Genomic DNA, 27,065 nt, shown 5'->3' with positions numbered 1-27,065 from the left:
CAGGTGGGACTTAAACCCAGGTCTCTCAATCAAAGGGCAGGGACACTACCCTTGGTCTCAACTGGCCTCAGAAATATGCAGCAATTAGTCAGGGTGATAACATAGATTGCGCAATACACAAAGTCCTGATAGGTGAATATTGCTGTAATTATAAAGAATATCCTTCGACTTGGAGGAAGTACTGCTGTTATTGCTGTTATTCATTTATCAGCATTACTTTGGCAATATCAATGCTGCAGTCATAGAGATGTACAGAACAGAAACAGACCCTTCCACACAACTCGTCCTTGCCGACCAGATATCCTGAACTATTCTAGTCCCATTTGCCAGCACTTGGCCCATATGCCTCTAAACCCTTTCTATTCATATACCCATCCAGTTGCCTGTTAAATGTTGTAATTGTACCAGCCTCCACCACATCCTCTGGCAGCTTATTCCATACACACACCACCCTCTGCATGAAAAGGTTGCCCCTTAGGTCCCTTTTAAATTTTTCCCCTCTCACTCTAAACTGATGACCTCTAGTTCTGGACTCTCCCACTCCAGGGAAAAGACCTTGCTATTTATCCTATCCATACCCCTCATGATTTTATAAACCTCTATAAGGTCACCCCCTCAGCCTCCAAAGCTCCTGGGAAAACAGCCCCAGCCTATTCAATCTCTCCCTGTAGCTCAAATCCTCCAACCCTGGAAACACCCTTGTAAATCTTTTCTGAACACTTCAAGTTGCACAACATCCTTCCAACAGAAGGGAGGCCAGAATACTCCAAACATGTCCAGCTGCAACATAATCTCCCAACTCCTATACTCAATGCTCTGACCAATAAAGGAAAGCATACCAAACTGCAGTCTAAGTGACTGTCTATTCCAAACCTGAACATTTGAAGCACTGGAATCTCTACCATGTAAAGTATATTTACAGTTAGGAAATGGAGGTAATTTATTCTTTTCCTGATTATTATCAAATGATCCTTCTTAATGGACAAAGATAGGAGTTAGAATAGAATATAGATAACTTCAACAATGTTGACACACGGTATGCTGTCAAGCCACTAATTTAGCAAACTATGTGTCAACATATGTGAAGCTATTCTATGTTCTATTCTAACGCATAGCTGTGTCCATTCAAACTCATATAAGAAGGATCATTTGATAATAATCAGGAAAAGAATGAATTACCTCCAGTTCCTAACTGTAAAGATACTTTAGATGGTAGAGACTCCAGTGCTTCAAATATTCAGGTTTGGAATGGACAGTCACTTACACTGGCCAAAAGTTAATGACAATTTCATTTTACTTGGTATTTCTGAAACTGAGATAGTTAAATGAATGCAGTTTTTCCTGTATGACAGAGCTCTTATCATTTGTTTGCATTCAAGGCCTGGAGTTTTGCCACTCCCTTTAGAATTGCATAAGTCACTATTAATCATTAACAAACTAGTTAGAGTTTTTGGCTGGGTACTGTTGACTGAGTTACAAAGAAATGTAGGTTTAATAAAGTATAGCTGCTGTTAAAATTCATTCAATTGTAAGAAGATATACTTGAAAGGAAAGGAACTTGTAAAAATTCTGTTCTCTATTTGTGCTGTGAAACAGGTAGATATGAAACTTTGGAAACTAATACAATAGAGTCCTGAAGATAAACACAAAATGGCACAAATATTTAATAGACAAGGCAGCATTTGTAGAGAAAGCAAGTTAATGTTTCATGGAAGTGTACCTTTCATCAAAACTGTCAGAAATTAGGAGTGTAACAGATTTTAAGCAAGTATGGAGCAGCACTGGGGTGTGAAAGAGGAAGTGACATAGTGGAAGCCACTTGTCTCATCACCATCTCCTTTGCCTACCCATTGTATTTAATCACACTTGCTTTCCATCCAATCACAAACTCTCTCCTTTATTCTTTACTTGCCTCCATCCTTTCCCTGCTATTGCTCTTGTTTAAAACCTTTAATATACTTGTTTTCAGTTCTGACAGAAGGTCACCCAATCTAAAGTGTTAACTCTTTTTTTATATCTCTCCAGAAATTCTATCAAAACTGCAGCCTACTTCCAGATATTTCAGATTTCTGGCATCCACAGTATTTTAATTCTGCAATGACCAGGCAGTTCTCAATCCCCCCGATAGATAGAACAGTCTGGTTGCCATCCAACTCCAGGATCTCATCCATCAGGTTTCACTGGCTACCAAGTTAAATAGAGGTTAAACTGTGTTCACATGAATGTATTTACTAAAGAGTTGTTCTTGTGACCCTTGAGTGAAACCGAAGTCCACTTCACTATACAAGACTCTATTTGAGAAAAAGCAGAGAATTGTCCTAATTAATATTTTCCCTTCAGCAGCACTACTAAAATTGGTGATTCATTTTATTTGGGGAGTCACAAATTGTTTGCAGCATTAATCTAGATAACAACAGAACATAACAACAACTAACACAACAGGCATAATGTTAAAAGTCAACCCCAAGGATAGAAATGGGCAGAGACAACAATAAACTGGAGATGAAGCCTATGGTCTGAATATATTCTTATTTACCTCTCTGCCTGAAGCCAGGTCTAACCCAAGCTCCATGATCAGCAGACGAAGCAGAGCCCACATTTGCCAGTCAACTGAGCAAAACACATCAATCTCACCCTAGGAATCCAAATTGTTGTGGGAAAATAAACTGCTACATATTATAGACTAGAGCCATGGATAAAGATGGTAGAGATTCCAATTTCTTTCTATAACATGACTGAGCAGGAATCTCTCTGACTCTTAGATTAAAGTAGGTGCTGTGTTGAAAGGATGACACTCAATCATAAGTTAATGCTCCATCTGTTTAGCCACGTTATGTACGTACTGCATCTTCCTTTGCCAAGTAATGCATTGTATCCATGTGTGTTAACATGTCAGAGAACAGATAGCAGAGACACTATTACATATAAAAAGCAATTCTTCAGTAATAGGAATACCAGAGGAGGGAAACGTTTTTAGACAGAGGGTGGTACACATATGGAATGAGCTGCCAACGGAAGTGGTTGAGGCAGGTATAGGAAAGGTTTAGAAGGATATGGGTCAAGTGCAGGGAAATGGGGTTAGCATGGATGGACATTTTGGTCGGCATCGACTGGTTTGGGCCACAGGGCCTGTCTCCATGCTGTAGGACTCTATGACTGGCAGATCACTAATGTTACTCCCACATTAACAAAGAAAATTACAACAAATCCAGGAAACTATTAAACAGCTTAATTTCAGTGTTAGGAAAGATAATGAAATCTCTACTCAAAGATATTCAATTGACATGAATGGCTTTGATACAGAAATTGGAAGTGCAAACAATTTGTGGATGACACCAAATTGACAGAATTCATAAATGCAAAGGAAAACAGGTGACAGAATATAGGAAGACATTGGTAGGCTTGCCAATGTGTAAACAACAAATAAATTTTAACCTAGACAAGGGTACGATCAAGCATTTTGACAGGAAGAATAAGTAGACCATTTATTGTTCAGAGAATAAAAATCTGAATGCGTTGGAAGAACAAGACGAAAGGGAACAGAGCCATAATCACTAAGAGTAGAGTGCAGACTAATAAGAAGGTTGAACCAAAAAGCAAACCATGCACCAAGCTTCTCAGTATTGAAAAACAGTGATGTTCTGCCAAATTGTTTTGAACCTTGATTAAACCATCCAGAATACTGTCTACAGTTCTGATCTTGATATTATAAGGTGGAATTGGTGGCATTGCAAAATGTGAAAAAATTACTCAAAGGATGACTTTAAAAAAACAGAATAATTGTGAACCACAAATTTATGTGAAACGCCAGTTCCTACCTACCTTTCACCAGTCTCAGTAGGTACCCTTAACCCCTATTTTGTTCAGTATTTGACAGCAATTGTTGCCATCACAATGGTTGGGGGCACACTCACCATCTATGTAGTCACAGTGTCTACGATATCATAGCCAGCACTACTGCAGCAAGGTATTTGCATCAAAGAATAAAAATGATAACATCAATGTTTTCTAAATATTTTAAATGAACACGAACCTGTGATTTGTCTCACTGCCTTACTTCAAACACTTGTTTGTCAGTCCTGCACCTGATCTCTCATTGCTTCTCTCCTCCTGCTTATTGCCAATACACTGTAGTATGTTGTAATGTGCTTGCTGTCCACTCTCTAAAGTGAGTAGGTTGAGGGCTACCTGATAGAAATCTTTCAGACAGGATTTGATTGGTCATCTCGTTGAAAGTGTATCCAGCTGTGGAGAATTCAAAACTATAATAACAAAAAATATAAGTGGGCTCTTGTGGCACAATAGTAGTGTGTCTCCTTGAGTCAAGGAGACCTTGAATCAAGTTCCACCTCCTCCAGAGATGTGTAACAACATTTCTGAACGGATTGATGAGAAAATATTTAACAGTAAGTATAGGCTAGTCATTAATAAAATCAAAGAGAATTTGAGAAACTTCTTTCTACATAAATAGTAATCAGGATGTAGAACTATCAACTATGTGGAGTTGAGGCAAACAGAACAAATGCATTTAAAGGGGAGGTGGGAAAAAAAACAAATAGAAGGATATTGAACTTTACAGAAGCAAACAAGTATATGTTTGTAAAATACCAATCAGCTATGATTTAATCTGATAAGGAACTACATGGGTAGCCCTTCCACAAAGTCAAGTGAAAATTCAGGTAATAGGTCAGTCATTTTAAAAAGGAACCCAGTACATGTTTAAGGAGGAAAGATCTACTGAAAGGCTGAGACCAGGCAGATGGAAGAAGAGGAAACTCATGTGGAATTTCTTTGTTAGCACAAAGTGCATTATCTCTCACTTTCCCAGACTGAATTCCATTTGCTAGCGCTGTGCACACCTGTCTAGTCCATTGATATCCTCCAGCTGTTTATTGCTATCCCTCTCCCCATTTATCACCCTACACGTATCACTTGGGCCAAATGACTCATTTCTGTACTGTAACAATCCAACTGGACAATGGAACGGGCTCAGTGGGTTGAATGGTTGACTGTTGTTCTCATGGGAAATACTATTTCGCAAATTATAGAGAGCAGTAAAGTTTGACAATTGTGGAGATAGGGGATAAGTAACTGTCTGGATAGCAGCTCGGTTTGTAAAGAAATAACAAGTGGAGAATAGTGATAGAGAAATGTTATTTAGATTGGAGATGCATGTATCAGTGCTAGGTCATATACCTTACATTAATTATTTGGTCTTAGGAAAAAAAACAATCAAAATTTATGAATGAATACCAAACCAGAGGGACGAACAAAAAGGAGAATGCAGCATCAGACTTAATTAAACTTGAAGACCAAACGATTAGGTAGCAAATGAACCATCAACAGATAAAGGTGGTCAGTGAAACCTTAGGAAATAAGAAAATGAATGTTGTGGAAGAGTATAAAAGATGAAGGGGTACTGGTGAACAAGTAAGCAAAGCAATTCAAAATGCTGACAAAGCACCGGAATTTTGTTTTAGAATTGCAGAAGTCAAAAGCAATGAATTTATATTAACATCAAAAGATACTTGTGAGCATGTAGTTGAGCACACTGTTCAATTCAGGTTACCACAATATTGAAAAGACGTTAAAGCACTCGAGTGGATATACATGGGAATGGTCAGGGCCAATGACCCTCTCAACCACGTCTCAACAGACGAAAATGAAAACTCAGGTGTGAAAGGGGACAACCTTAGAATAGATGCTAGGAGAATAAAATAGTCACCCATAACAACCTGCTTTTATATCACACCATTAACACAACACAGCACCTCTTGAATACTTCAACACAAAATTTAACACAATAGATAATGGATAAAGAGCCAAAAGCTTGGTCGAGGTGAGAGGTTTCAAAAGGTGTCTTAAAAGGAGAGAGATAGAGAGTAAGGTAGACATTTGGCGGGGGTTGGGGTTCCAGAGCTTAAGGCCCAGGTAAATAAAGGCCTGGCTACCAATTTGCAATGACTAAAAAGGAATGCTTAAGATGGCATATTTACAGGAGTACAGATATCTTGGAGAGTTGCACAGCTGGAGGAAATCAGAAAGATAAACAGGGAGAGACCTGTGGAAGATGTGGTCCAGAACTAGAGGACATAGGTTTAGGGTGAGAGGTGATAGCTATAAAAGAGACCTAAGGGACAACCTTTTCACACAGAAGGTGGCACGTGTATGGAATGAGCTGCCAAGGAAGGAGGCTGGTACAACTGCAACATTTAAAAGGCATTTGGATGGGTATATGAATAGGAAGGGTTTGGAGGCATATGGGCCGGGTGTTGGTAGGTGGGACTAGATTGGATTGGGATATCTGGTCGGCATGGACGGGTTGGACTGAAGGGTCTGTTTCCATGCTGTACATCTCTATGACTGTATGTGAAATCAAAGGGTTTTAAATCAAAGTGTTGCTTAATCAGGAACCAATGTACATCAATGAGCAAAGGGTGGTGGACGAATGGGTCTTTAGTACAAGAAAGCACACAAACAAGATAGTTTTGGATTAAGTTTACAGAGAAAAACAAATGTGAGAAGCTTGCCAAGACTATGAAAATAGTCAAGTCCACAGATGGCAAAGGTGTTGATGAGTGTTTCAGCAGCAGATGAACTGAAGTATGGGTAGAGTCAGGATAATAGAGTCAGGACAATCGAGTCATAGAGATGTATAGCACAGAAACAGATCTTTCAGTGCAACTTGTCCATGCCGACCAGATACCCTAAATTAATCTAGTTCCAATTACCAGCACTTGGCACATATCCTTCAAAACCCTTCCTATTCATGTACCCATCCAGATTCCTTTTAAATGTTGTAATTGTACCAGTCTCCACCACTTCCTCGAGCAGCTCATTCCATTCACACACTACCCTTTGCGTGAAAAAGTTGCCCTTCTTCGCTATCCACAATACCTTCAATTTTGATGTCATCTGCAAATTACTGATTGTACCTCCCATGTTCACATCCAAACCATTTATATAAATGATGGAAAGCAGTGGACCCAGCACTGATGCTTGTGGCACACCATTAGTCACAGGCACCAGTCTGAAGAGCAACCCTCCACTACCACCTTCTACCTTTGAGTCAGCTCTGAATCCAAATGGCTAGTTTAGATTAGATTAGATTAGATTAGATTAGATTACTTACAGTGTGGAAACAGGCCCTTCGGCCCAACAAGTCTACACCAACCCGCCGAAGCGCAACCCACCCCGACCCATTCCCCTACATTTACCCCTTCACCTAACACTACAGTGTAATTTAGCATGGCCAATTCACCTAACCTGCACATTTTTGGACTGTGGGAGGAAACCCACACAGACACGGGGAGAATGTACAAACTCCACACAGTCAGTCGCCTGAGGCAGGAATTGAAGTCGGGTCTCTGGCGCTGTGAGGCAGCAGTTCTCCCTGTATTCAATGTGATCTAACATTGATGACCAGGCTACCATGAGGAACCTTGTCGATTGCCTTTGTGAAGTCCATATAGAACATGCCCACCATTCTGCCCTCATCAATCCTATTCATTACTTCTTCAAAATACTGAATCAAGTTTGAGAGTCATGATTTCCCATGCACAAAGCCATGTTGACTATCTCTAATCAGTCCTTGCCTTTCCAAATACATGTGAATCCTGTCCCTCAGGATTCCCTCCATTAACTTGCCCACCACTGTCGTCAGGCTCATGGTCTATATAGTTGCCTGGCTTTTCTTTACTATCTTTCTTTAATACTGGCACCGTGTTAGCCAACCTCCAGTCTTCCAGCACCTCACCTGTGGACTATTGATGATACAAATATCTTAGCAAGGAGCTCAGCAATCATTTCCCTAGATTCCTATAGAGTTCTAGTCTGCACCTGATCAGATCCTGGGATTTATCCACCCTTATTCATTTCAAGACATCCAGCATCTCCTTTGTAATATGGACGGTTTTGAAGATGCCACCATCTGTTTCCTCACATTCTGTATGTGTCAGAGATGAACAGCAAGCAACTTGAGAGTATATAGAAAAATCAAGATAGAATGAGAGTTGTTTAAATGAAAGTAGACGTTGGTGAACAATCTATTCAAAGAACTGAAGATAAGAATTAAGGAAGTATGTCAGAAATGGATCATGAGTATTTAAAAAAGCAATACCATTCTTGTTTGTTTGTTTGCAAGTCAACTATTTGGTGCCCTCTAGTGGTCTACAAAAATGGTTTACTTTTAACAAATCAGATTGGAAGATTGTGAAATTAATGGCACGTTTCTTTTATTTCAAAAATGTACTTTATTCATAAAATACTTTAATGATCTGTACAACTGGACATGCCATACATATGTAAACATTCCATTTGTTTGCATTCCGAAAACAGAGTAATCATTCCTATTTACAGGTCTGTATGATTACATTTTTAGCTGAGGCGTCAGCAGAGCCCAAATGACTGCGCGGGACCCCTGTTCTTCTTTAGTCAGGCAGATGTTACACGGTGGTCTTTCCCCACTGTGCCTTGGCGGCAGCTGATCCAAGCTTCATCGCGTCCCTCAACACGTAGTCCTGGACCTTGGAATGTGCCAGTCTGCAACACTCAGTCGGGGTCAACTCCTTCAGCTGGAAGATCAACAGGTTTTGGACCGCCCAGAGAGCGTCCTTCACTGAGTTGAGATCCTCCAGGCACAGTTGATGTTTGTCTCGGTGTGCGTCCCAGGGACCGGGCCGTAGAGCACGGAGTCCCGCGTCACGGCGCTGCTTGGGACGAACCTCGACAAACACCACTGCATTCCTCTCCAGACTTCTTCTGCGTTGGCACATTCCAGAAGGAGGTATGTGACAGTCTCGTTCCCCCCGCAGCCGCTTCGAGGGCAGCGTGCGGTGCGGCTGAGAGTCCGGGCGTGCATAAAGGCAGAGCCCTTCTCACCACCAGCCAAGCCATGTCTTGGTGCTTGTTGGAAAGTTCTGGCGATGAGGCATTCTGTCAAATGGCTTTGACAGTCTGCTCAGGGCACTGCTCGATAGGATCCACCCTCTCCTTTTCCCGAAGGGTCTCAAGGACACTACGTGCTGACCACTTTCTGATGGACTTGTGGTCAAAGGTGTTTTTCTTCATAAACTTCTCCACGAAGGACAGGTGATACGGAACGGTCCAACTACTCGGAGCGTTTCGCGGCAGCGAGGCCTGGCCCATCCTTCGCAACACCGGGGACAGGTAGAACCTCGGTACGTAGTGACACTTGGTGTTTGCGTACCAGGTATCCACGCACAGCTTGATGCAGCCACACACAAAGGTGGTCATCAGGGTGAGGGTGGCATTGGGTGTATTTTTTCCCCGTTGCCCAGATCTTTGTACAGCGAGTCCCTTCGGACCCGGTCCATCTTTGACCTCCATATAAACTGGAAGACGGCCCGGGTGACTGCAGCGGCACAGGTTCTGGGAATAGGCCAGACCTGTGCCATGTATAATAGCAATGATAGTGCCTCACACCTGATGACCAGGTTTTTTCCCGCGATGGAGAGCGACCGTAGCTTCCATCTGCCCAGTTTCTGCCTCACTTTACTGATATGCTCCTCCCAAGACTTGGCGCACGCCCCAACCCCCCTGAACCAAATACCCAGCACCTTCAGGTGGTCGGTCCTGACGGTGAAAGGGATTGAGGATTGGTTGGCCCAGTTCCCGAAGAGCATGGCTTCGCTCTTGCCTTGGTTTACCTTAGCCCCCGAGGCCCACAAGGATTGAAAAAATACTCACAGTTATTTAGAAATTCTGAGGTCCAGTAGACATCTTGAAGCACTTTACAGCCAAATAAGCTCTTTTGAATTGTCGTGACTATTTAAAATGTAGGAAAACAAGCAACCAATTAGGATGCAGCAATGTGATAATGACAAGATAAGATTGTCTTGCAATATTCTCTGTGGATAAACACTGGCCATTACAGCAGGGATAACTCCCTTGCTCTACTCTGAAACAGTGCCACGTGATCTGTTACTGGCTCCAAGGCATGCACAAACAGACTCAATTTAACTTTTCATCTGAAAAACAACACTTCCAATGGTGCACTACTTTTCAGCACTATACTGGCACATCACCCTTTAGTTTTGTGCCCAGGGTCTGGAATGGGAATTGAAGCCAGTACATTATGACTCAGGGTCAAAAGTGCGATGAGCAATGACCAGCTAATGCTGCTGATGGAGAATGAAATGCAAAGAAAAACAAAGAACAATTCAGCACAGGAGCAGGCCCTTCAGCCCACAAAGCCTGCGCCGATTCATATTCCTTATTTAGACTCACTACTTTCCAATATGCGATTTCTATTCCTTTGTTCACCTCCCATTTATGTGTCTATCAATACGTCTTAAATGTTGCTAATGCACCTGCTTCCACTACCTCCATTGGCAGTGCTTTCCACCACCCTGTGTGAAACATTTTCCCTGCATTTTGGACCTAAACTTCCCCTCTCACCTTGTACCTGTGCTCTCTTGCAGTTGACCTTTTCACACTGGGAAAAAGCCTGACTATCCATCATATCAATGCCTCTCATAATTTTGTAGACTTCTATCAGATTGTCCCTCAGCCTCCATCTTTCCAGTGAAAACAATCTGAGTATATTCAACCCTCCAGACCAAGCAAATCCTGGTAATCCTTCTCTACACTCTCTTAAGTATCCATATCTTTCTGGTAGTGTGAACTGCATGCAATATTACAAATATGACTTTACTGAAGTTTTATACAGCTGTCACATAAATTCCCAACTAATATATTCAATGCCCCGGCTGATGAAGGAAAGCGTGCTGTATGCCTCTTTGACCACCTCATTCATCTGTGCTGCCACTTTCAGGGATCTATGCACCTGTGCACCCAGATTCCTCTGTATGTCAATGCTCCTAAGAGTCCTGCCAATTATTGTATAATTCACACCTGAATTTGATCTTCCAAAATGCATCACCTCATATTTGTCTGGATTAAACTCTATCCGCCACTTCTCTGCCGAAATCTGAAACCTATCTTGTATCCCTTGACAATCCTCCACACTATCTGCAATTTTGCCAATTTTGGTGTCATCCGCAAATTTACTAGTCAGACCACCTATGATAGACTTTGGCTGAAAGACCTTAGACGGTGGTCTTTCCCCATTGTGCCTTGGCGGCATCTGCCCCAAGCTTTAGTGCATCCCTCAGCACGTTGTCCTGAATTTTGGATTGTGCCAGTCTGCAACACTTAGTTGAGTCAACTCCCCCTCCCACTCTGCCGAGGACATGGAGGTCCTGGGCCTCCTTCACCGCCGCTCCCTCACCACCAGACGCCTGGAGGAAGAACGCCTCATCTTCCGCCTCGGAACACTTCAACCCCAGGGCATCAATGTGGACTTCAACAGCCTCCTCATTTCCCCTTCCCCCACCTCATCCTAGTTTCAAACTTCCAGCTCAGTAACTGTCTCCTTGACTTGTCCGACCTGCCTATCTTCTTTTCCACCTATCCACTCCACCCTCTCCTCCTTGACCTTCATCTCCTCCCCCACTCACCCATTGTACTCTATGCTACTTTCTCCCCACCCCTACCCTCCTCTAGCTTATCTCTCCATGCTTCAGGCTCACTGCCTTTATTCCTGATGAAGGGCTTTTGCCCGAAACGTCGATTTCGCTGCTCGTTGGATGCTGCCTGAACTGCTGTGCTCTTCCAGCACCACTAATCCAGTATTTGGTTTTCAGCATCTGCAGTCATTGTTTTTACCTTGTTGATTTTAACACTTAGTTGAGGTCAATTCTTTACACTGGAAGACCAACAAGTCTTGGGCAGACCAAAGAGCGTCTTTCATTGAGTTGATGATCCTTCAGGCACAGTCAATGTGTATCTCGATTTGCGTTCCATGGAACAAACCATACAGCACGAATCCTGCATCACAGAACTGCTTGGAATGAACCTCGACAAAAACCACAGCATCTCTCTCCAGACTTGCTTTGCAAAAGCACATTCCACAAAGATATGTGTGCCAGTCTCTACCCCATGCCCCCACAAACACTTCAAAGGCAGTGTGCAGTGGCGCAGAGTCCAGGCCGTACACGAAGGATCTCATACGTAGTGCCCTTCTCACCACCAGCCAAGCAATGTCTTGGTGCTTTTTGGAAAATTCTAGCAATGAGGTATTCTGCCAAATGACATTGACAGTTTGCTCAGGGAATGACACATCAGGCTCTTTGATACTGAGTGCCTGTCACAAGGTCCTCACTTCATCCATTCCTCTCTCTTAAAAGTATATACTGACATACTAACTGTGAGACGGAACAACATTTCAATCATTAGCTGATGCAGCTCACTTTCTCCTTCATGATGCTGAAGGACTTTAGTAGGGAGTGAGTCAGTGAGAGTGGTTTACTTGGGGACAGGAAGGGGGGGGGAGGAATTGTGATCATTGGAGCTGGAGGATTTGCACTATAGGGTATGAACTTGGATGGAGTCACATTTTGATTCCAGCATATCAATGGGAGCAGAGTGCGTTGCCTCCATTGATTCTGGTGTGAAAGTATTTTTGTGATTCGCCAGAAGTCCTTTCTGAATTTCATTTGCATGGGGGTCTTTATTTTGATACCATACAGCTCTGTTCTAAATTAGTGTTAACACAACCTCAGAATCAAACTTGAATGAGGAAGCCACTGGGCTGACACTTCTGAGCACTGCCAATGGGGAGTTCTACAATCTGCAATCAGCTTTCTTTCAGCTGAGATGTTAACATGAAAGATCCCATGGCACATCAAAGAACAGCAAAGCTCTCTTGGTGTCTTCATTAACATTCATTCCTTCGCATACATGAAGTGGGTGATCTATCATTCATTTTGTTGCCTTTTGTGGGCACTTGCCAACAGTCCACAGTTTGCTTTTCACTAGACTGACCTAATCTGCTCTTGTCCTGTTATAATTTAAAGTCATGGCTTTTGGATTCATTTTTTCCATACTGTTATGCATTTCATGTAATGTAGTGCAATCTTATGTAATAGATTAAATCTTTCCAAGGCCCTCAAGTTCTTCTAACTCAGACCACTGATGTTAAGGTCCAACTGTGGAGTCTTCCTTGCAAGCTCAAGTATTTGCATGTTTATGTGACAATTACTGGATTAATCTTTAAGACATAGTTGACTAAAATGAAATGATATTATAAGTTTTATTGAGGGATGCAGGTAACAGTATTGCTTAAATTAGCTACTCCAAGCATAATACAGTACTATAAAGTCAATGCACTACTGCTCTGTCAGAGTTTGGTAGGTCACCATTCTAGACTCATGATTGTCTCCACTAAAAATTCTGAGTTTCAACTATACTGAAAAGATGATGTCCGCACACAAGTGAAGAAACAATCATGAAACGGCTATTTCCAAAGCACACGGGTAAGCAGTGGAAAACTACTTTCCCTCTCTTCCAGAATCTTAGTCTCTGATCACTCAAACTTTCCCCAAATGTTTTGTAGAGAATCCGAATTTGTATTTGCTGGAGCAGACGACTTTTTGTTTGGAATGTAGTCCTTGGCATGCAACCATGCTGTCCTTTGACGGCTGCTTTTAAAACAACTCAAGCATTTTTTTTCTAATTATTCAAAATGGCTACAAATTACCTTGTTGACCCTCTTGACCATTGCAATGATCTACTTCGTTTCTTCAGTTCTATATAATAGTACTGTGCTTGAAGACTGGACTGGGATCACCCACCAGTACGGTTCAGCTGCAAACCTTCAGAAAAACATTACATCTCAGAAGCTGACACGTGAAGTGTGACCAAAGGAACAAATGGCAGCCTTCTCTCACGGGAAAACATTGGAGTTGACCCAATCTGTGGGTGTGTCTCGGGGCCAGAAGGAGGTACTTGCCTGACTGTGTTTCGTGTTCTCGATACTGCGTCGTTCCGCTCTCTCGCTGTGACTACAGAATACAGTGCAGGCTTGAGAAACCGAGTGGGGGGAGAAATGAGCCGGTTTCATTCTTCCGAAAGTAACATTCAACTCGTGATGTTGTAAGCGCACTGACGCAGAGTTGATTTAGCCATTTCTGTCGAGCCACGAAGGTCAGAGAGCAAACCGGAACCTGGGGAGCTGGAGCTTCTCACGGCAGGCTCAGGGAGTCTCCGCCTTCGTGCCTCAGTACCGGCGAATTAATGTCCCAATATTGCCAGGAGACTGTCGTCAGGAGAGAAATCTGGAACGATTTTGTCGCGTTTGCTCACGAGCAATCATTTTAACTCTTACCTGACCTTTCCCCAGCGACATAAAGCGATTCATGGAACCCTATTGAAAGATAATTTGATTCAGAATCTGACTAAAATCGTCAAAAGCCAGTAAATGTAATGTACAAATTGCTCACATTGCCACACGCATGAGCGCAAAACATGTATCTTTAACCAACATTGAGACAAACTAATGGGTGGCATAAATGAAATAAGGTAGAGTCGATTACAAGATCATACGATTGTTATAGCGCCGAAGGAGGCCATCCGGCCCATCATGACTGTATCTATTCTCTCACTTGGTGTTAATCTCTTACCTTTTCCCCATTTTCCCACACGCTGTGACAGGATTAGGCTATTCAGCTCCTGAATGCGATCATGACTGACTGATCTGTGACCTAAATTCATATACCTGCCTTTGGCTCATATCTCTTAATACATTTGCTTAACAAAAATGTATTAAACTCAGATTTAAAAATAATAACTGATACGGCATCCTCAGGAGAACCTTAAGGGGAACAGCTGCTTTCTATTTACCCCGTCTATGCTCCTCATAATCTTTCACATCTCAATCAGGTACCCCCCCCCCCCCCCATCATCACGTTCTCTGCTCCAGAGAAAATAACCTGAGTTTATGCAGCTTCTCCACACCTGAAATGCTCTATCCTGGTCAATCTCTTCGCACCCTCTCCAGTGCAATTACATCCTCCTTCTAACCTGACAAGCAGTACTCTAGCTGTGGCATTAGCAAAGTTCTGTACAGCTCCAACAAGACCTTCCTGCTCTTATAATCTATGCCATGACTGATGAAGACTCCAAGACTGTATACCATCTTAACTGTCCTATTAACATGTCCTGCCCCCTTCAGGGATCTATAGGTTAGCACCCCAAGATCCCTCTGACCTTCCAGATGTGTTTCCATTTATTCCATTATTTGTTCCCTCTTCCAAAGTGCATCACCTCACATTTCATAGTGTCCCTAAACTGTGGAAGTAGGCCATTCTGCCCATCAAGTCCACACTGATCCTCCAAAGAGCATCCCACCCAGACCCTTGCCCCTACCCTATCCTACATACCTTGTATTTCTCATGGCTAATTCAGCTAGTCCACACATCCCTGGACACTACAGGCAATTTAGCACGGCCAGTCCACCTAAACTGTGCATCTTTGATGCTATGGGAGAAAATGCACGCAGATACGAGAAGAACATGCAAACACCACACTGCCCGAAGCTAGAGTTGAACCTGGGTCCCTGGTACTGTGAGGCAGCAGTGGTAATCATTCAGCCACCAGGGTTAAATTTCATTTGCCACTGATCTGCCATTAGACCAATGCAGTTATATCCTCCTATAACCTAGCACCTTCTTCCCCATTGTCAACTACCCAGGAGAAAGTGAGGACTGCAGATGCTGAAGATCAGAGCTTAAAAATGTGTTGCTGGAAAAGCGCAGCAAGTCAGGCAGCATCAAAGGAGCAGGAGAATTGACATTTCGGGCATAAGCCCTTCTTCAGGAATGAGGAGGGTGTGCCAAGCAGGCTAAGATAAAAAGTAGGGAGTAGAGACTTGGGGGAGGGGCGTTGGGAATAAGATAGGTGGAAGGAGGTTAAGGTGAGGGTGATAGGCTGGAGAGGGGGTGGGGGCGGAGAGGACGGGAAGAAGATTGCAGGTCAAGAAGGCGGTGCTGAGTCCGAGGGTTGGGACTGAGAAAAAGTGGGAGGAGGGGAAATGAGGAAGCTGGAGAAATCTGCATTCATTCCTTGTGGTTGGAGGGTTCCTAGGCGGAAGATGAGGTGCTCTTCCTCCAGGGGTCGTGTTGCTATGGTCTGGCGATGGAGGAGGCCAAGGACCTGCATGTCCTTGGTGGAGTGGGAGGGGGAGTTAAAGTGTTCAGCCACGGGGCGGTTGGGTTGGTTGGTGCTGATGTCCCAGAGGTGTTCCCTGAAACGTTCCGCAAGTAGGCGGCCTGTCTCCCCAATATAGAGGAGCCACATCGGGTGCAGCAGATGCAGTAAATGATGTGTGTGGAGGTGCAGGTGAATTTGTGATGGATATGGAAGGATCCCTTGGGGCCTTGGAGGGAAGTAGGGGGAGAGGTGTGGGTGCAAGTTTTGCATTTTTTGCGGTTGCAGGGGAAGGTGCCGGGAGTGGAGCTTGGGTTGGTGGGGGGTGTGGATCTGACAAGGGAGTCCCGGAGGGAGTGGTCTTTCTGGAACGTTGATAGGGGTGGGGAGGGAAATATATCCTTGGTGGTGGGGTCCGTTTGGAGGTGGACATGGTTGACGATGCTCTCCACCGCATTTTCTCCACTTCCCGCTCCTCCGCCCTTGAACCCCGCCCCTCCAATCGCCACGAGGACAGAACCCCATTGGTCCTCACCTACCACCCGACCAACCTTCATCATTTCTGCCACCAACCCAACCTCCACTCCCGGCACCTTCCCCTGCAACCGCAAGAAATGCAAAACTTGCGCCCACACCTCCCCCCTCACTTCCCTCCAAGGCCCCAAGGGATCCTTCCATATCCGTCACAAATTCACCTACACCTTCACACACGTCATTTTACTGCATCCGCTGCACCCGATGTAGCCTCCTATACATTGGGGAGACAGGCCGCCTACTTGCGGAACGTTTCAGAGAACACCTCTGGGACACCCGCACCAACCAACCCAACCGCCCCGTGGCTGAACACTTTAACTCCCCCTCCCACTCCGCCAAGGACATGCAGGTCCTTGGCCTCCTCCATCACCAGACCATGGCAACACGACGCCTGGAGGAAGAGCGCCTCATCTTCCGCCTAGGAACCCTCCAACCACAAGGGATGAATGCAGATTTCTCCAGCTTTCTCATTTCCCCTCCCCCCACCTTATCTCAGTCCCAACCCTCAGACTCAGCACTGCCCTCTTGACCTGCAATCTTCTTCCCGTCCTCTCCGCCCCCACCCCCTCTCCAGCCTATCACCCTCACCTTAACCTCCTTCCACCTATCGTATTCCCAATGCCCCTCCCCCAAGTCCCTCCTCCCTACCTTTTATCTTAGCCTGCTTGGCACACCCTCCTCATTCATGAAGAAGAGCTTATGCCCGAAACATCGATTCTCCTGCTCCTTTGATGCTGCCTGACCTGCTGCGCTTTTCCAGCAACACATTTTTAAGCTGTCAACTACCCAGCCAATCTTTGTGTAATCCACAAACTTAACTTGTGATCTCCTTTACATTATCATCTACAGCATTCATGATTATCAAAAATAATAAGGGACCCAGCATGGATCCCTGTGAAACACCACTGCACCCTGGGCTCCAGTCACATGAACAACTTTTTATTACCACACTCTGTCTCCTATCACTAAGCTAATTTTGGATCCATCTTGCCATGTTACCCTGGAATCCATGAGCTTTTATCTTCTTTATCAGTTTCCCATATGGCACTTTGTCAAAGACATTGTTGAAATCCATATAAACTACATTTTCATAGCTGTAACAAACTGCCCAATCCCATCCAAACACTTGGTCACTTCTTCGAAAAATTCAACCAGATTTGTTCGTCATGACCTTCCTCTGACAATGCCATGCTGACAATCTCTGATCAAACCTTGCCTCTCTAAATGGACATTATTTCTTTCCTTCACTGCTTTCTCAATAGTTTCCCTACCATTGATGTGAGACTCACTGATCTGTGGTTTCCTGGTCTATCTCAACCACACATGTGACCAACTGGAAGGCTCCCTTTCCAGAATGTTTGTTATGCAGTATTTTATTTTGAAAACTGTGGACTCAGAGAAGAGAGTCCCTCAGTCTTTAGGAGCTCTTTCTTTTCTACCTGCAATGGCAGCACCCCATCCATAATGGTTCTGCAGCAAGGCAGCCTGCCTTGATTGGGTGGCCAGCATGCCCTCTAACCACTGATTGGACACCTCCTTTGAAATCATAGGAGCGAATCTGTACTGAAAACAAAAAGTGTTGAAAATCACAGTGGGTCAGGCAGCACCCAAGGAGAGAGAGCAAGCTAATGTTTCAAGTCCAGGTGACTTCATCAGAGCTTCATCGCCAGATCTAATGAAGAGTCATCTAGACTCAAAACGCTAGCTTTCTGTCTCTCTCTCTCTCTCTCTCTCTCTCTCTCTCTCCATGAATGCTTCTGACCCGCTGGGATTTCCAGCATTTTTTATTTCCTTTGAATTCACGCTGTGCTTAACTTTAGAAGTGTTGTCTTTTGGATCATATATAAAGCCAAGGACTGTGGAGAAGGATATTGAAGATATGGAAGATGGGGAAATAAATTGCAACAACTTGAAAAATGTTCATAATACAGAGGAGGAGGTGGTGAACAGCTTAAGATGCATAAAGGTGGATAAATCCCCAGAAACTGATACCCTATAACTCTGTGCAAAGCTAGGGAAGTGATTGCTGGGTCCCCACCTGAGATATTTTTATCATCAATATTCTCCGGAAGACTGACGTGGTGCCACTATTTAAGAAAGGTGGCAAGGAAAAGCCAGGGAACTATAGACCGGTGAGCCTAACATCAGTAGTGGGCCAGTTGTTGGAGGGAATCCTGAGGGACAGGATTTAAATGGATAAGGAAAGGCAAGGACTGATTAGGGATAGTCAACATGGCTTTGTGCATGAGGATTTATGAAGACAGAGTGGTGGACATGATCTATATGGACTTCAGTAAGGCATTCAACAAGGTTCCTCATGGCAGATTGGTTATCAAGGTTGGATCACATGGAATATAGGGAGAATTAGCTATTGGATATGGAACTGTCTTGAAGGTAGAAGACAGAAGGTGTTGGTGGATGGTTGTTTTTCAGACTGGAGGCCTGTGATCAGTGGTGTGCCACAAGGATCCATGCTTGGTTCACTGCTTTTCATCATTTATATAAATGATTTGGATGTGAATATAGGAGGTATGGTTAGTAAGTTTGCAGATGATACCAAACTTGAAGGTGTAATGGACAACGAAGAAAGTTACCTCAGATTACAACAGGATCTTGATCATATGGACCAAATGAGCCAAGGAAGGGCAGGTCTTATACTCTTAATAGTAAGGTCCTGGGGAGTGTTGCTGAACAAAGAGACCTTGGAGTGCAGGTTCATAGTTCCTTGAAAGTGGAATTGCAGGTAGATGGAATGTGAAGAAGGTGTTTGGTATGGTTGCCTTTAATGGTCAATGCATTGAGTATAGGAGTTGAGAGGTCATGTTGCGGCTGTACGGGACATTGGTTATGCCAATTTTGGAATACTGCGTTCAGTTCTGGTTTCCCTGCTATAGGAAGGATGTTATGAAACTTGAAAGCATTCAGAAAAGATGTACCAGGATGTTGCCAAGGTTAGAGGAGAGGCTGAATAGGCTGGGGCTATTTTCCATGGAGCATCAGAGGCTCAGGGGAGACCTTATAGAGGCTTATAAAATCATGAGGGGCATGGATAGAGTAAACAGACAAAGTCTTTTCCCCAGGATGGGGGTGTCCAAAGCTAGAGGGCATAGGGTTTAAGGTGAGAGGAGAACGATTTAAAAAGGACCTAAGAAGCAACTTTCTCACACAGTATGGAAATGTGCATATATGAAATGAGCTGCCAGAGAAATTGGTAGTGACTGGTACAATTATATCATCTAAAAAACATCTGAATGGGTATATGAATAGGAAGGTGTTATGGACCAGGCCAGACCCCCTCAAAACATTTCAAGAAAGTAGCCCAGACCCAACTTTATTATTTATTTTAAACAGATGTAACACAGATGTTCCAGGAGGGATGCAGCTGGTCAAACCTCTAAGTTTGAAACAAAACAGAATTTATTTACAAAGTTGCTGAAAGAAACACACACAAAAGAATAGAATGAAGCTACTTGGATGCTGCCTGAACTGCTGTGCTCTTCCAGCACCACTAATCCAAAATACAGAATAACTCAACCTATCCAAAAATCCAACAGATTATACCAACTTAATGATGCTGTTCCCAATACTTGCAACAATCCCCATAAACACCCCTCGGTACAAAAGGTAAAATCAAACACAGGGTCCTACAGGAGAGAAATCAGAGAGAGAGGATCAGCATGGACCTGTTTCTTGGGTCCAGCAACTTCACAACTTCCTGACTGCTTTCAGTGAATAACCTGATCAAACCAAAACCAAATCAAACCAGAGAAAAGCTGAGCTGGGAGAACTGGCCACTTCCCTTTCATCATAGACATTACTTTAAACTTGAAAGCCTTCTTTTTCCTGAGGCAGTATCTCTTAGCTATAATCAAACTGGTCCTAAAATCCTTCAAACTTAAAATTTTTCGTCTATCTTTTACGACCTCTCTGAATAAAATGCCAAGGACAGTAAAACCTTGTTAAATGAGAAGCATCATCACAAAGGGTTTAGCAGGATATGGGCCAAATGCTGGCAAAAGAGTTTAGATTTATTTAGGATATTCAGTCAACATAGACAAGCTGAACTGAAGGGTCTGTTTCCGTGCTGTACTTCTCTGTGAATGGTCTAGTCAACAACTTTACTTCAATCAAAATCACAAATTAGTCATCTGATGATTATCACATCCCCATTTACTGGAGCTTACTGTCTATAAATTGACTGTCACAGTTCCAACATCATATCTATGACTTCACATTGGCTGTAAAACCTTTGGAACATCTGGTGTCCTTCGGCTTCAAAACTGACAAGTGAATGCAATTCTTCCTTTGACATGGTATAATCTTTTTAATAAACTGACATTTCTATTTACTTTGATATGATTTCGGGGTTTATAAAAATAAAATTAGGAACAGGAGTAAGCCACTCATCCATTTGATCCTTCGCCACCATTTAATAAAGTCATAGCTGATTGGATTACTCAACCTACTCCTTAAAGAGCCTATCTACCCCGCCTTAAAATATTAAAGACCTCTGACTCTAAAGTGAGACGCTATATAACGGCAGAAGTCAATCCTTACAGCACATCACTGGTTACAATTCGCCAACAAGAAAATGAGCTATTTATGCCTACTTGCTTCTTCCTAATTGCCAGCCAGCCTTATGTGCCACTTCCAGCATCACGTGCTTTCATTTTCCACAATACATTTTGACGTGGGACTCCAGAAATATCTTTTAGACATCTAAGCCCACCAGTTCCCTTTCATCCATAACGTGTTACTTTAAACAACTCAAACTCGGATCTCTTTTCACAAGGCCATCGAAAAGAACAATGTTGCTGTTTTTTTTGGCTTGGTATTGGTGGTCTCTTCAAGCGGGAAGTTTGATAGGGGTCTTTTCTCAATATTAGAGTCAAAATTCACACTACACCGCGTTACATAGTCCAACAGGTTTATTTGAAGCCGTAAGGTGCCGAAGGAAGGAGCTGGGGCTCCGAAAGCTTGTGATTTCAAATAAACCTGTTGGACTATAACCTAGTGTCATGTGAATTTTAACTTTATCCAACATGGGTACTTTCACCTCCTTATCTCAACTATTGGAGGTTGTCTCTATAATTAGGAGTTAACCTGAAACAAGGAATGATCTGTTTGTGTTTGTTTTTTTAAACGAGTTTCTTTGCCCTCGGGGAAGCAAACGGCTGTTGTTTGGAATACAGTTGCAAAAGGTTGGAACTGCCCTCTGGAAAAGCTCAGGTATTTACACAGGTAAATTCCTTAACTAACTTCATCCTCCGAAACAGAAATCTCCGCCTCTGCTACCGCCCAAAATCTCCCTGGAGGCTGAGAAGGAGAGGATTGTAGCATCTCGGTATAAACAGACGCGTGCCTTGAATCGTTGGTGAGATTATCCTTGAGTTGAATGCTAGAATGCAATTCACCATCGCCCAGACTGAGAAGGGGAACGACTCTTTGGGAGTATGCTATATGGTAAATGGCTTGTCACTTTTCAAAACACCGTGGTCTTTTCCAGTTTTGTTTCTTTCTGAAACGTTGAATCATTAAAAGTGCCTTTGTGTTTTGTTTGCCAGATTTACGACATTTACCTGGAGGGATTTCTCTTTTGTAAACTAAGGTATAGCCAGCTCCATAGATGGAATGAAAAGGTAAGTGATTGTGTGCCTCTGAAGTAAAGATAGGTGAGGTGAGTTAGCTCGTCCCAACCTATATTTAGACCAATTATGTTTTTTTTTCTTCCTGAATTGAACCCAAGGTTCTTTAATTGGTCTTCAATGACTAAGTAGTTGCACCTACTTTAAACACTATTGATGACCCATTTCATCGCAGAGCTGGCCTGAGATCTTGCAACTTTAAAGGGCTTTCAAAATATTTCACAGATTAAAATCTTCAGAAAAGGTGCACTATTGTCATCTTTCCACATGCTTAAGAATGTGCCTGCCCTTTCATTGTTCTTGGTCTTAATATTTGTATGAAGATCTTTATCTATGGAACTAGAAAACAAATAACTTTGCTTCAGTTATGGCTCCTGAGAACAGAACAAATAAAGGTAGGACATATGGCCCCTTGAGTTTGTTTCTGCCAGTCTATTTGAGTATTTTTGCGATACTGATTTATAATGCAGCAAAAATCAAAATAGCAATTCATTTAAAACAAATAGGCTTTCTTTCTTCAATAACCATCCCAGTTAGAAACATTGGTCAGTTAGCTGGATGGCTAGTTTGTGATGGAGAATAATCCCAGGCTGTTGGCTACAATTTTCACACTGGCTGAGGTTACCATGAAGGACCCTCCCTTTTCAATCTCTCTCCTTACCTGAAACATAGTAACCCTCAGTTGAAACCACCACCAGTTCTCACTAATAAGAGAGCAGCCTTATCTCTAGTAAGAGCATAGTGACCTTAGTAGGAAACAGCAAAATAATATTTTTTACAATGACAAATGCACAAAAATTCACATTTGCTCTGTTATCTAATATTAGTGTCCTCCAGGAGGCATACAAATGAACACCTTTTTGTAAAGGTCCTCTGCCCTTTTTGAGCCAAAAAATGAATTGTATAATCAAGCTATCTTCATATAACCATTTTTATTATGTGAAATAATATCTAGAAAGCAACAATCTGTTGGTCCAGCGATGAAGAAATCAGTCTACCTATTTTGTGCTTATTAGTTGGGAATCATGATGTTTCAACCTTCAGTTTCCTTTATCTCAGATCAGCATCACTCCTTCTTTCTAAAAAAAAACACTGTCCCTCCAAATTCAAACACCAGCTTGTAACATCATATGTGATAATTGGTTTATTTGCAAAGAAACAAAATAGCTAACTTTAATCAAATTGGAAATGCTACTGACTCTAAAAGGCCTTAAACATTTTACAGTTTAAAAATATTAAGAAATTTCTCTACATCAAAATGGAAATGCACACAGAAATAGTCAGGAATTCACTTTCACTTCCAGCCCATTCTATTAAGTCAGTACTCGCTAGGATACCAGATGTAATGTTTTGTTTTTCTTGTATTTTTGTGACACCCATCTCTTATTGCGGTTATTGGCCAAACTGCATTGTTTATCTATCAGATTACTTGTTTCACCTGTCTTGTAATGAAATATCTTAACTGAGTTGGGAGTTCAATTTTAAATGTCATATTGCTGTTCCCCTTTGAAAACACGATTGAAGTCACTAGTAGCATACCAGAACTTCTAGAGAATCAAGGGTGGAGGTGAATGAAGTGGCCATCGCTGATGAGAAAGTGCTGGAGAAACTGAAAGGTCTGAAGGTGGATAAATCACCTAGACCATATGGACTACACCTCAGAGTTCTGAACAGGGTAGTTTGAGATTATAGAGGCAGTGGTTGTGATATTTCAGGAATCACTGGAGTCAAGGAGATTTCCAAAGAACTGGAAAAATGGCTAATATAATATCCCTCTTTAAGATGGGAGGGAGGCCGAAGACCAGAAATTATAGGCCGGTTAACCTGACCGTGGCCATTGTGTTAAAAAAAAAAATTTAGAGTCCATTATGAAGGATGAGATTACAGAGTACTTGGTAGCATGGTAAAATAGGGTTGAGTTAGCATGGTTTTGTCATACCTGACAAATCTGTTAAGAGTTCTTTTGGAGAACAAGCAATTAAACAAAGGACAGCCAGTGGATGTCATCTATTTGGATTTCCAGAAGGCCTATGACAAGATGCCACACAGGACACTCTCTTAAATAAGGCAAGAGGCAATGTACTCACATGACTAGAGCGGAGATAAAGGAGTATTTTTCAGGATGGCATCTGGTGAGTTCTGCAGGGATCAGTAATGGTATCACAACTATTCGTGCTTTACATTAACAATCTGGATTAAAGAACTGATGGCATTGTTGCTAACTTTGCAGGTGTCAGAAAGATAAATGGAGGGACAAGTCGTATTAAGAAAGCAGGAAGACTTGGACAGGCTAGAAGACTGGGCAAACAAATGGTAGATGGAATTTTACAGGAAAGAGCGAGGTTATATGTTTTGGTTGGAATGATAGAGGCATAGATTTTTTTTTAATTGGGAAAGGCTTCAGGAATCTGAAGTATAAAAGGACTCTAGTCTGAATTCAGGATTCTCTTAAGGTTAACATGCAGATTTAGTGGCAGTTAGGAATCCAAATGCCATGTTCGCATTCATTTCAAGAGTTAAAATACAAGAGCAAGGATTTATTTCTGAGGCTGCCTAAACCTCTGATGGGACTACTTTGGAATATTGTGAGGAGTTTTACACCCTGTACCTAATAAAGGATGTGCTGGCCTTATAGGGAATCCAGAAGATGTTCACAAGAATGATTCTGGGAATCCTGATCTTATGAGGAGTGGTTAAGGACTTTGGTCTGTACTCAGTGGAGAATAGAAGGATGTGTGGAGATCTCATTGAAACTTACCAACTATTGAAAGACTTGGATAGAGTGGATATGAAGATAATGTTTACACTCCTAGAAGAGATTAGGACTGAGGGCAAAGTCTCAGTGAAGGGACAACCCTTTAGAACTGAGCCAGAGGGTGGTTAATCTGTGGAACTCATTGCTACAGTGGGCTGTGGAGGAGATGCCAGGTCATTTAGTATATTCAAGACAGAGATAGGTTCTTGAGGAGCAAGGAGTGGGGGTGGGGGTCGAAGGCTTTGGGGAGAAGGTGGGAGAATAGGATTGAAAAACATGAGTCATGATTCAATGGCAGAGCATATTTGGGCTGAATGGCTTAATTTTGCTCCTATATCTTATGGTCTTGAGATCTAAAACTACAGTGTAAGTGTACCATCATGGAGAGAATATTGCTTTTTGCATAATGTTATATTTGCAGTTAGATCTATCACGTATTCAATCAAATAATGAAATAATTATAATGTCCCTCATCTGGATATTCATATCAGATAAAATTTTAAGCAAAACCACAACAACAGCTCTAATATCAGGGGGGAGAAATACTCATGATCATGGCTGATTAGATCTTGACCCAACTCCACTTTACTGCAAGTTACCAGTGACCCTCAACATCTGTTTGGCTTCAGACCTTTCTGTCTAACTGCAAATGTATTCAATGATCCAGACTCCACAAATCCCTAGTGCCAAAATTTCCAATAACTCAAACCCACAGAAGAAATAAATCCTCCCTCTTCAATATGATACTGTGTCCACTTGTACTAGATTATCCCCCATAACGAGGAAACATTCAGTATTTACCTTGTTAAATCTGTTCAAGATTTTGTTTCAATGCTTTATTGTGGGAAGGTTACATTGGTAGATCAAAGCTCTGACAAAGTAGTAGGCATCATTTGAAGACTAATTATCCCTGTGTTCTGATGGAGGGTCACTGGACTCCAAGTTTTCTGTTTTTCTTTCGACCGATGTTGCCAGACCTGCTAAGTTTCTCCAGCACTTTGGTTTTGCTTCAGATTTCCAGCATCCGCAATTTTTTGGTTTTAAAGTAATTGTCTCCATGATCTAATATTTATCTACCATGCAGCACCACTAAATTTCATTAGCTGGTTATTCATGTCATTATTGTCTACTGTGCCCAAATTGACTTATGTTTTAACAGTGACGGCTTCAAAAGGTGCTTAGAATCATGGGAGAATGCACACACACATGTATGTGGAGTGGTCACTTTTGTGATAGCATTTTTATCTAGTTGATTACAATAGAAGATTAAAGTTATCACCTTTCACAATTTTTTTTGCAAAATTTCCTGACTGTCAGAAATATTTCAAACAAGCAGATGTTTGAATTTGGAAGGAGTGTATTTAAAGAAGTAATCATTTGGTTCTTTTACCTGTGTTCATTCATTTGAAAGTGATATAAATTCAGTTATACTTAACTCCTCATTCCCCAAAGCTCTGCAAGCATTTCTCCTTCAAACATATGTCTATTCCCTTTGTGCAAGTTAGCATTGAATTTACTGTCCCTCACCTTTAAAACAATGCATTTCAGATCACCACAACTTCATATACATATATATTTCAAAAAAAACTCCATCTAGTGTCTGATACTCTTCCAATTACTTTAAATCTGTGCCCTCTGATTACTAACCACTGGCAATTAATTGTCTTTAATTACACAATATTTTTCCTGATCTTCAACATCTTTATTGCATTTCCTCTTAAAGTTTCTTTCTTTACTGGTGATAAAGTGCTCTGGATCAGGCTTTATAAATATGTAAGTTTTGATCTTTTTAAATAGCTGGAAAGGGAAGAGATTACAATTGGAGAGGGAGAAAAGAAGAAACCAATACACCATTTAAAAAAAAATTTTCAGAGCAAATCCCATGGGACAAGGGTAGAGTTTAATGGGCCTATTATTTCCCATAAGTGAATTTAACTTCAAAGTGGGGTTGATGTGATATCCATTTGAAAGGGACAAATATAAAATACATCAAAAAAATAAATGCCACAGGAACGCTAGTAACTAAATGAAATGTTTGATAATTAAATTATTGCCTTGTTTTCCTAAATTATGGATTAAAATTGTGAGATGCTGTTACATTAGTCAAACTAGATTATCAGGTG

At 42.1% G+C, this 27,065-nt stretch overlaps 1 protein-coding gene and 1 long non-coding RNA gene across 2 annotated transcripts in view; one reads left to right on the top strand and one right to left on the bottom strand.

The window, feature by feature from the left end:
- LOC140477210 (uncharacterized) overlaps nt 1-14,041 on the bottom strand; it is a 47,921-nt gene extending 33,880 nt beyond the window's left edge. The window contains exons 1-2 of the long non-coding RNA XR_011960666.1: nt 13,562-14,041; nt 9,709-9,786 (exon numbers count right to left, since the gene is read on the bottom strand). This is a non-coding gene — a long non-coding RNA (uncharacterized lncRNA). The remainder of the gene's footprint in view (nt 1-9,708; nt 9,787-13,561) is intronic.
- A 7,815-nt stretch (nt 14,042-21,856) lies between these two features.
- The window catches only part of LOC140476750 (sorting nexin-31-like), a 123,473-nt gene continuing 118,264 nt past the window's right edge, over nt 21,857-27,065 (top strand). Inside the window, exons 1-2 of the mRNA XM_072569563.1 lie at nt 21,857-22,005; nt 22,107-22,181. Of these exons, the coding sequence (XP_072425664.1) occupies nt 21,946-22,005; nt 22,107-22,181 (135 nt within the window). The 5' untranslated portion in view covers nt 21,857-21,945. The remainder of the gene's footprint in view (nt 22,006-22,106; nt 22,182-27,065) is intronic.

Source organism: Chiloscyllium punctatum, chromosome 5 (genome assembly GCF_047496795.1).
Source record: "Chiloscyllium punctatum isolate Juve2018m chromosome 5, sChiPun1.3, whole genome shotgun sequence".
Lineage (NCBI taxonomy): Eukaryota > Metazoa > Chordata > Chondrichthyes > Orectolobiformes > Hemiscylliidae > Chiloscyllium > Chiloscyllium punctatum.
The sequence above is the reverse complement of the archived record's forward strand: the minus strand, read 5'-3'. Positions and strand labels throughout refer to the sequence as shown.